The sequence below is a fragment of the Paralichthys olivaceus genome, chromosome 13 (assembly GCF_024713975.1).
Source record: "Paralichthys olivaceus isolate ysfri-2021 chromosome 13, ASM2471397v2, whole genome shotgun sequence".
In the NCBI taxonomy this organism is placed as follows: Eukaryota; Metazoa; Chordata; class Actinopteri; order Pleuronectiformes; family Paralichthyidae; genus Paralichthys; species Paralichthys olivaceus.
The window spans coordinates 1288312-1298934 of record NC_091105.1 but is presented as its reverse complement, the minus strand read 5'-3'; the positions used below and the strand labels follow the sequence as shown (position 1 = coordinate 1298934).

The 10623-nt window shown below is 42.4% G+C and overlaps 3 protein-coding genes across 5 annotated transcripts; 1 reads left to right on the top strand and 2 right to left on the bottom strand.

The window, feature by feature from the left end:
- Positions 1–152: 152 nt before the first annotated feature.
- Positions 153–4398, bottom strand: eaf1 (ELL associated factor 1). Its single transcript, XM_020107036.2, has 6 exons — positions 4153–4398; positions 3408–3502; positions 3165–3301; positions 2593–2765; positions 2147–2362; positions 153–2062 (listed from the first exon to the last, which is right to left on the bottom strand). Exons 1-6 carry the CDS (start codon positions 4253–4255, stop codon positions 2013–2015), a joined length of 774 nt encoding a protein of 257 aa, XP_019962595.1. The 5' UTR covers positions 4256–4398; the 3' UTR covers positions 153–2012.
- Positions 4399–4598: 200 nt separating this feature from the next.
- On the top strand, positions 4599–9724 carry mettl6 (methyltransferase 6, methylcytidine). Of its 3 annotated transcripts, none has more exons than XR_002203649.2 (6): positions 4599–5047; positions 5578–5712; positions 6177–6347; positions 6504–6645; positions 7026–7264; positions 8940–9724. XR_002203649.2 is itself a non-coding variant. In XM_020107035.2 (5 exons), the coding sequence occupies exons 1-5, from the start codon at positions 4769–4771 to the stop codon at positions 7178–7180; spliced, it is 882 nt and encodes a 293-aa protein (XP_019962594.2). In that variant the 5' UTR covers positions 4599–4768; the 3' UTR covers positions 7181–9724. The 3 variants fall into 3 exon arrangements, 1 of the variants encoding a protein (XP_019962594.2); XR_011245962.1 differs by having other exon boundaries at positions 7026–7307; XM_020107035.2 differs by having other exon boundaries at positions 7026–9724.
- On the bottom strand, positions 8529–9550 carry LOC138413587 (uncharacterized). Its single transcript, XM_069537824.1, has 3 exons — positions 9410–9550; positions 8846–9172; positions 8529–8607 (listed from the first exon to the last, which is right to left on the bottom strand). Exons 1-3 carry the CDS (start codon positions 9477–9479, stop codon positions 8603–8605), a joined length of 402 nt encoding a protein of 133 aa, XP_069393925.1. The 5' UTR covers positions 9480–9550; the 3' UTR covers positions 8529–8602.
- Positions 9725–10623: the final 899 nt, after the last annotated feature.

Sequence of the window (10623 nt, the reverse complement as noted above, 5' to 3'; positions counted from 1 at the left end):
ATCTCAGGAATCTTTGTCAAATTACATAAAATACAAATACATGTAAACACCAGCTGATACAACCTGTACTGTTTTACTGTATAAGTATTTTACTACCTTTAAACTACATCCATATAGTTTGGACTCTACTTCTCAAAAAACTGTCAAAAAGGAACAATTCAAATTATGTTTTAATACATGTGCATTTTAATACACTTCAAATTTGTACAAACAGATTTCCTATAAACGTATCACGAGAACTAAAGCACCAAATACACCAGAGTCCGTCAGACAACAGATCTGTGATGAAGGAAAAAAACTAAACATCAACATAAAAGAAGAAATACATCGACGGTCACCAGAAACCAGAGAGGCTGGAAATCTGACTCAACGGTTCGTACTGTTCGTACAATCATCGTGTTCTGTCCTCGTGTACGTTTTTGAGAAACACGGCGAAGCTTTAAAAACACGTCCTGAGAGACGACAGAGAATCTTAAAATGTTTGTTCTGAAGAGTTTCATTTCAAAATCACACGGAAGCATTAAAAGTTCACATATTCAAAAAAAAAAAGGGTTTAATGGAAACAACGTTCTTTTTTCATAGCAAATGTTTTAAAAGTTAAAGATCCGAGGTTGAAATTAAACAGTAGAACAAATGATTTGAGCGGGAAATTTCTCTGCTTCACGATTCCAGACGAGTAAACGAATGACGTCACCACCTCAACAGATCGATGATTGACTCGAGTTTTAACATGAACATTAAAATGAGTTTGATGTTTCACCGTGAATCTGGAGTGTTTCCTCTTCCTCGCGTCTTCTCTTCTCCGTGTGACTAAACTTGTGAAAAGCGTCGAGTAGTTTTCGTGTCATCGTGCAAACTATCTGACAAACACACAAATATACACAAAGTACAACATCCTCGTTATTAAAACGCGTCTTTTTTACAAGTTCTTAAAAACAAGCTCATGATTCAGCGTGAAAGGTTGAACTCAGACGTCAGTGGTTTTTGTAATGAAACTCTTCAGCCGTGTTTCTGACTGATCCGAACGACACGGAACGATATTCACCTGCAGACAAAGGGAACAATCACTGACTTCACTTGGTCAAAGCACAACACGACGACACAGCGACACGACGCCGTTACACCGCTCAACCCGCTCCGTGCACGAGATGACGTCTGCACGAGCTCAACTCTTTGGCTTTTTCAGAAAATGACACATTCGCTGTGGTTGGAGACGCCGTAAGGCAGCGGGTGGTTTTATATGAACAATACGAGAAATGGAGAGTGGTGTTTTTGTGAACGGTGAAATTAAAGCTCTTTGGAGGAAATTTGTTTTTGATCCTATTTTGAAATGTTGTACTGACTCTGATTAAGATGAGTTCTGTGCAGACACGAGGAAACGATCCGACACTGATGGTTTTGGTCTTTTCACAGGATTCATTGACAATAAGACAAAATAAACACCAGCTCTGTTTCCTTTTTTTTTTCTTTCCTCTGATGAATGTCATCTGATATCAGGTTGGTTTTGATTTTTAAATTCATTTTTAAAATGAGCAGAAAGTAAAGAAACGCTGATCTCAACATTTACTACACGAGCAGATGATGATTCGATTTGTTTCTCTCCTTCACAGGCAGCACATCGTTTCTGTGAACGATGTGAAGGGATGAGAGAGAGTCGGAGATGATGTTCAATCTCCTCCTCGTCTTTACCATGAAGACAAAACCCAAAGACAGACACAAGAGATCGAACTAGCTGCTCCAAGTACAGAAAATATGTATGTGCACTCTAATATATAATCTTCCACATCTCTCAAGTAAAGTTTTCTTTTTCTAACGGAGCTTTACAAAACAAAATATACATCTAATAAAAATACACTCTTAAAGTTGACCAGCGTTGAGGATTTACTAAAATAAAGTTAAAAAACAAGATATATACGGCTTAGGTCAGCTACCACAGCAAAGGAACCAGTGGAGGAGGAGGAGGAGGAGGAGGAGGAGGAGGAGTGTGGACAGAGAGTGAAACCGACCAGCGTTCAGTCGTCATCGCTGTCGCTGCCCGACTCGCTGAGCTGCAGGTCGTTTCCTGTGAGGACGGAGAAGAAGAGGATGAACCTGAAACATTGTGACTGAAGTGAGCGTCAGACTGATTCAAGCAGGAGAGACTCACTGAGCGTGTTCATGAGCTGGTTGTTGCCCTGCGGCCGCTCCGCTCCTCCGTTGGCCACAGGCACGTGGCTGGGCGAGGTCTGACTGAGCGGTCGAGGGGCGCCGTGCTCGCCGTCGCTGCTGCTGTCGTCGCCGCTCGCCGACGCGCTCGCCGAGTCAGAAGAGCTGCTGCCGCTGCTGCTCATCTGTTCAATAACGTCCACCTCGGCTCGCAGCTCTGACGAGGACAATGTGAGTTAACAGCAAATCCAGACATGGACAGTTTTGTCTTCTTTATCCGTGACAAGTCAACATATTAGTAGTAAATATATATATATATATATATATATATATATATATATATATATATATATATACATACATATATACTCTATGTACTCTATGTACTCTATGTACTCTATGTTCTAAAGTAATGAGTCTGTTCAGGTTGTGGCTGAACCTCTTCACCTCTTTTGATATCATCGAGCTGAGGCTCAGGGGACGGATTGTCCTTCGAAGGGGAAGGGGACGTCTTGACCCCGACCCCGGGCTTCGTTGGGGCCCGGAACTGAGAGCTGGGCTGACTGGACCGGACAGACTGCTGCTCGATCCGGGCCTGGATCTTACTGCTGCCCTCTGCCCTAAAACACACACACACACACACACACACACACACACACACACACACACACACACACACACACACACACAGAGAAAGACAATTTTTATATAAGGAAAACGAAGAGTTAAAAAATTTGGGAAACTAAACACCATCTTAAAAACATTTTCAGTTTTCATGAAAATTCCTGATTTTTTTCTCCAGAATGGATTTGTGTAGTTTTTTATTTGTAGTATTTGGATTTGTGTAGTATTTTATGTATAATCTGAAGTCGTTGTAGTAATATTCACAGTATTTGTCTCTAAATTAAATCTCAATGGAAATAAGCATTTTGACAAAAGTGCAAATTAAAAAGAAAACTTCCACCAGTTGATCTGAAGCTCAAACATTCACTTGTCTTCGAGCGTCTGTGACCGGTCACCTGGTTTTCTTGACCTGGATGCTGCTGCTCAGCTTCTCCAGCACGTACTCCCCGGTGTCGTGGTTGATGATGAGCACGCAGTCCTTCTGGTACGGACGCTTGTTTCCTTTGAAAACCGTCATGGGCGGCGTGGAGCCCTGGAACCAGAACAATGACTGATTACCTTCAGGTTCTACTTCCCCACGTCCTCCTGCAGAGACTCAAAGAGTTGTTTAATCATCGATGAGCCAGGATTTGTTTTACCGGGATGTGAGGTAACGTGATGGTCACTTCGTCTCCTTTCCCGACTTGCAGCTCTCCCTCGCAGCTCGTGTCGATCGATGCTGGTTTGAAGTCATCTGTGAAAGAACGACACCGATTTATTCCGGTTCTGATCAACAAACACTTTTATAAAGTTTCACACTTCAGTGAACTTAAGAAACTCTCCGACCCGCTGGTGGTTGATTGAACATTTATCTATTAACCTGTAGTTTCTCTAACGATCAGTGACTCGTGTTCATATTAGTTCTGAGACTTTAACTTGGTTAGAAGAATCAGAGACGGTGGATCTGCTCAGCTCAACGTGTTCTTGAGTATTAATACTTTAAACACTTCTCATCAGTGTAGTAAATCCTGTTGATGTGTTCAGATCCATCTGTCGTCCTCGTGTCCTGAGAGACCTGAGCTTTATTCACTGCTCATAAAGTGTCTCTGCTGGTTTGACTCTTGAGGACAGAGGACGCAGCTGCTTGTTACCATCGATGAGACAAATCAAATGTGATTGATTGGTTGATTGGTTGGTTGATTGATTAATTGGTTGATTGATTGGTTGGTTGATTGGTTGACAGCGCGATGACATCACAGGCTTTGTTGTCATACAGGACAATAACAGAGACAGAATAAGTAACCGCGGGAAACTTTAACGTTTAAAACCGGAGTGAGAGAGAAGACGCCTCCGTGTCCACATGTCTCGGTTGTGTCCACATGTCTCGCTTGTGTCCACACTCACATCTGATGGTGTGGAACGAGGACTTCGGCCTCTTCTCGAAACTTTCCCCGAGCTTCAGCACGTGCTCCTCTTTGTCCAGCAGCGGGTTCGTGCTCCCGTTCATGTCTCCGTGTTGACACAGGCGTTTCGAAAAGACACGTCCACCCGCGGTTCACCGGGAAAACCGAGCTGAGCCCGCCTGGACACCGAGACACACGGTTAGCTTCCGATGCTAACGGTTAGCAAAACATCCCTTGACGTCACTCGGCCGCGCCCCTTCCGGCTTTGGTCCAGCTGTGAAATGTATGAAAATCTGCTTTTTATCCTTTATTAGAAATAAAACTATTCACAGAAAAACACAATAAACTCGTGTTAGTGTTTTATCTCGTGTTTTTAATTTATTCTGTGTTTTTATTCAGTTTGGGAAAATATCCGCCTCCCACGGGGAGGAACTGACTTTATTACAACTGCGACACGGAGGAGTTTAACTGACGGACAAGATGGACGCTGCTTTCAGTCGCCAGAGTTTTGAACCAAAGTTTCAGTTTCAGCGTCTTTAAGTTCGTGTGACGTCGATCGAGAGTTTACGATCTTACAAGTTAAAAACTGTTAAAGTTAAAGTGACGTAGATTTGAACATGGCGCGGTCCACACAGGAGAGTTTCCCCGGGGACACCACAGGGACAACAGGTGAACTGTCCCCGTGTGTCCCGGGACGAACGTCCAGAGACTCGACCCGGGGGGGGGCGGACGGCCTCGGAGGGGCAGAGACTCTGGTGTCCGGCTTCAAGCAGATGAAGCTGGAGAGAGAAGCTCAGAAGAACTGGGACTTGTTTTACAAAAGAAACTCGACGAAGTTCTTCAAGGACAGACACTGGACCAGCAGAGAGTTCCAGGAGCTGCGAGCCTGCAGACAGGTGAGGGAGGACGGGACACACGAGGCGAGCTGCACCGTCCGAGCTTCATTTCACCTGGATGCTGTTCAACGTGACTCCATGTTGGATCATCACAGACAGTCCAGGTTCTTTAGGGCTCCTTTAGGAACTTTACTTTACTTACCTTTACCTTTACTTTACTTTACTTTACTTTACTTTACTTACCTTTACCTTTACTTTACTTTACTTTACTTAACTTAACTTAACTTTACTTAACTTTGGATTCATTCATGAGTGAATATAATATAAGTGGTCATGTGACTCACAATCAGACAATCAGTTCCATATATAAACAGGACACACCTCTTCCTGCTGGGTTTTACTGCTTCTTTATATTTGTTATGAATATGAAATAATCATATTCGTTATAATATTTTTATAAATGTCTTTGTATTAATAACCATTGATTTGTAAAATCTTCAGATCTGCTAAATCTCTTTAAAATGGCATCTTTTTGAATGAAGTCTGGTGGACTGACTTTCAGTTCCGTCTTTGTTCGGCCTGATTTGCAGTTTGAGTCTCAGAGGTTGGTTCTGCTGGAGGCCGGCTGCGGTGTGGGGAACTGCATCTTCCCCCTGCTAGAGGAAGATCTCAACGTCTTCGTTTACGCCTGCGACTTCTCTCCACGAGCTGTGGAGTTCGTCAAAGTAAGATTTGTATTCATCAGAATCTATGAATATTAATCTGCTTCATACTTTTGTAGGTCGAAGCTGGTCTCGTCTGTCTTTCTGTACAAAACATGGCGGTGGACGCTTCTGGCAGTAGATTTGTGTTTAGGAGCTTTTAACTGTAGAACACAAATCTCGTCTCTGGAGTTCAAAGTAAAGATCTAAAAACTAAGGTCTCTACTTTATTTTGAAAATAGATCTGTGTCGATTATTTTCTTGAATGTTTTGATAATTTTCTTTCTATAAAATGTATGAATGAGTGAATATCTCTCCTCACAAACATAGAGACATCTTGAGATTCCATGTTTTGCCAAATCAACAGTCGAAAATCCAAAACACAAACAAAAAAATGCAGACAACTTTTGTGAAGTTTAGTTTTGTTGTTGTGGATCAAAATAGTTCCTGATGATTCTCTGTTAGTAAAACACGTTCTCTGTTTCCAGCAAAACCCTCTGTACTGCCCCGAGCGCTGCTGTGCCTTCCAGTGCGATCTAACCAAAGACGATCTGAAGACAAATGTCCCGGAGGACAGCGTGGACGTCGTCACTCTCATCTTCGTTCTGTCGGCCGTCCACCCCGATAAGATGAAGCTGGCTTTGCAGAACATCTTCAGGGTGAGAGAAGGTTTGATTCCTCAGATGTTTGGATCATTACACGGATGTTTGACACACACATTGTGTTGTGGGATTAAAATGCAGTTGCTGGAGTTGGCAGCAGTTGTAAGTGTTTTCATGTTGATTCTAATCTTGTCTCTGACACGTGGCTCTCAGGTGCTGAAGCCTGGAGGCGTTGTTCTGTTTAGAGACTATGGGCTGCAAGACCACGCCATGCTGCGATTTAAAGCAGGCAGCAAACTGGGGGAGAACTTCTACGTACGGCAAGACGGAACCAGGTCGTTCTTCTTCTCTAAAGGTCAGTGAACTAGGACGGGTGATTTATGTTTGTGTCTGTTCGGAAGATGGATGGATTCTACAACCATGTTTTGAGCCAGTGGATCTTTTTCTGCCTCTGGTTTGATACTTGTGTGAAAGCCTGCTGCCCTCTGCAAGCTCTGGATTTTAATTCCTCCACAGTTACTGTGGATAAAGCTGTTTGTAGACTACAACATGAAACAGACAGATATTCCCTATATCTTATATTATTATAAGATATTAAACCAGTTGGTGTCACTGTACAAATCTTAAGTGTTGGAGGTCCTTAATCATATTTTTCCTGTAGTAGAAAACCCGACCGCCCCTCTGCCTGGTTCCCTTCCTCTAAAGTGTTTGCTCCTCTTGTCTGTTTGCTTCCAGAGTTTCTGGCTGAGCTCTTTACGGATGCAGGCTTCCAGTCTGTAGCTAACGACTATGTCCTGAGAGAGACAGTCAACAAGAAGGAGGGGCTTTGTGTTCCCAGGGTGTTCCTGCAGAGCAAATTCACCAAGCCCGGCCAATCAGACGGCTCCTGACGTCACGTGGCCGCCACTCCTCTCCCTGTGAATCTCCAGAGACAAGAAGAAACACGAGACTGAACCGCCAGCTGAAGCTTAAAGGTGAAGAAGGTTCCTACTGGTGATGTCTTCTTTAGACCATGAGGTGGGTCTGTACCATGATCCCTCCTCTGACTCGATCACTGACTCGTTGGAGCGGCTTCTTCACCATCAGATGAAGACTGAGCTTGTGCTGGGAATCTTAAAGAGGGACATAAGTGGAACTTTACCTTATTTACCTTTAAATCGCCGAAAGCTCTTGAATCTTGTCGTTGCATCCAAGTTGATATCTTTGTTTCTTCGACACGTGCGGCTCCTCTGCTTCATCCTGAGATATTTGTATTTTTCCAGTTTTGTAAAATTAGAAATGTCAACACTGAAGTTTCCAGACAGTTTATTAAGGGACTGGCAGGAAAAGTCCCGAAAAATATCTGGAGCGACAGACTGAGATATTTGTGGTGTTTGAATGTATTCGAGACAAAAAGACAAAAGTTTCCACTCGTTCTACCTGAAAACTTTTCACCCAGCCCAAAAAAACTCTTGCGATGGCTCACAGGCTCTCACAGCACACGTGGCTCTAAACTTGATTTCGAAACTTTACCCGAGCCACTGCAGCTTCCTGTCCTGTGGTCGGACTCGTGCAGCCCCTCAATCGAAATCAAAAAAACAGAGACAGGTGGAAACGGTGTCACACCTTGAAGTTTTTTTCTAGATGTGCATGAAAACAAAGCATCAACAGTCTCTTGTTTATATTAAAGCAACAAAATCAACTGACAAACAGGCGACTTGCTCTGTGAATATGAGCGTTGTCCTTTTTATAGTTCACCATAGAGTTGAGATCAGTTCTGCTGCTGCTTCTCGTGTGGTTGTGTTACTTTTAGAAATCAAAAGCCGAGAAGGAAACTGAACCAGGGCAGATGTTGCAAACAAGCAAACATCAATTCTGCAGCTTCTCACACCTCTGACCAGCAGACAGGAAAATGAGCAGGGTCATGAAGGTGTTGTCAGTTTCTATAGAAGTCTCAGTTTGTCTCAGTCTCTAGTTTCAAGTTTTCCTCAATTCAGCTGATGTTCATTTAGTAAACTATGTGTGGAGACTGTGTGACGTTGGTTTACACTCAATGGAATCATATTGTAGATCTTTTTTATAGGACAGAAGTAAAGCGTGGAAGAGGGAGAGAGAGAGAGCGAGGAAGACGCGCAGCACGGGGCCGGGTTTGAACGTGTCGATCTTCTCATGTTGAGTCTGAGATAAAGTCACTGAAACAGGTTCAACAGAGGATGAAGCATCCAGATAAACAAAAGTAGAAAATCATTTTGCTGAAAATGTTTGTGAAACTTGGTTTATTCAACTTGTTGGAGGTTTTTAACCCTTTATGAACAGAGTCGTGAGTCAGGTGATCAACCTGCAAGAGAGTGAAACAGAAAATCAACACATCAGTGTTTGTCACAACTCGTTTTCTATTTCAGAGAAAAACTACATTTCACTTTGCATGTGATGTTTTTCAGAAAGATTAAAAAGTTTCATGTCCATCCAGAACTTCAGACATGTGGACAAATCATCATTTGATGTTTCTGCATTGATACTATTTATTTAATACTACTCAGTTATAATAATGATTTTCCTCCTTGATGAGACTTTACCTTTGAGACTGACCCGGATGAAGTGTCCCATCGCCACCTCTCCATTATCACACTTGGCTTTGCACTGAAATTCGCCTGTGTCATTCGTTGTCAGGTCCAGAATCTCCGTCTCGACCTGCCTGCGTCTCATGTTGCCGTCAAAGACTGTCTCGTTCACCGTGGTGACGTACTTGTTGGGGTCAGTCAGCTTGATGCCTCCATTTTGACTCCATGCCACATGCACCGGGCTGCACTGCTCATGGTTGTAGATTGCTATGCAGGAGAGTTTGACGGACGAGCCTTTGGACACAGTGATGGTTCTCTGTGGATATAGAACCTCTATGTTCTCTGGGACACAAACGAAGCAACAAACAATTGATTTTAAAAAGTTAAACCGGTTCAGAGGAAACTTGTCGACGTGTGTTATGATCGACTTTATAATTACAACTTCAATATGTCTTCTGATGGAAACTAAAGGTCCTTCAGTAGAGCTCTTTCTTCTGCCCACGCACAAACAGACAGAGTCAGAAACACAACCTTCTCGGCGGAGGAGAAAAATGACCGTGCCAACAAATCTTTACTCACCTTTGTCCAGAGCGGAGGACAAACAGAGGACCAACACCAGCAGCACCGAAGGTCCAGTGAGCCAAGTCATTCTCGTGGACACACACTCACACTGTCACAGGAACGCAGAGGACCACGACACGTGTCACCAAACTGGTTTACTGAAGAACAACAGATATGTGGGTGGAGGATGCGCATTTCTATTTCCTGTCTGATGTTTCCTTCCTCTCTGACAACTACAGATTTATCACTTTATTTTGAAAAGTCTCAGTTTTCCGTACTGTATCACCTTCTAGTTCTTATGATTAAAGAAGTCGTCTTGTTATAAGACAACTATTTTTGGATTCTCATGTAGCTTGTTTTTTTTGTTTTTTTATCAAACTGCATTAACATACATCTTTAACAAAACAGCTTGAACGCTTATTTTTAACTTTAAGTTGCTATTTAGATTTTAAAAGTTAAAAGTGAGGATGTTGGATTTAGAGCTTCCTCCTCACTGGTCACATAGAAATAGTTTCATATCAACATCATGTTGGGACAAAGTCCTTCTGACAAACCAACAAGGACGATGTTATTTCACTTTCATTAGTAAAAGATCCAAAATCAGATTTTCAACCAGATGATCAACTAATTCTGAACCTCCGTCTTTTTACAGATTCATTAAATAAATGTGTTTTAGTTTTTTTTTTATGATGTGCGAGATTCTCACTATGATGAGAACAAATTTAATAAAAAACATTTACAAATGTTTTATATTCATGAATTTGATAAATCTCCAAAACGCCTGAAAGAGTCAGTAAACTTTAAAGAATCCTCTCATGTGCACTTTGTATGAATGGTTGTACTACCTGCTGGTGACCACTAGGGGGCAGTATTTTCATGACCTGAGAATCCAAACATGAGTCTTTGAGAAACAACCAGATCCTAGAATCTGCTGACGCGTCCTGTCACGTCAACACGAGGGCTGGAATATTCCAGACATTTAGAAAATCCCACAACGTCGACATGATGAGAAAGATCTCGTTCTGTGATTCTGTCACTGGTTTCCTGTTGAACCTCCAGAACTCACCTCCTCTTATTTCAGTGCCTCATCACTGCTTGAAATAATGATTCAGGAAACATTTATATTTTGTTTGAGGATTAAACGACGGAGGAAACAGCCTTTTACTCATATTGATGACGTTTTGTTTGCTCATATGAAAACTTTTATCAAACAGAATAAATGCAGAAAAGAT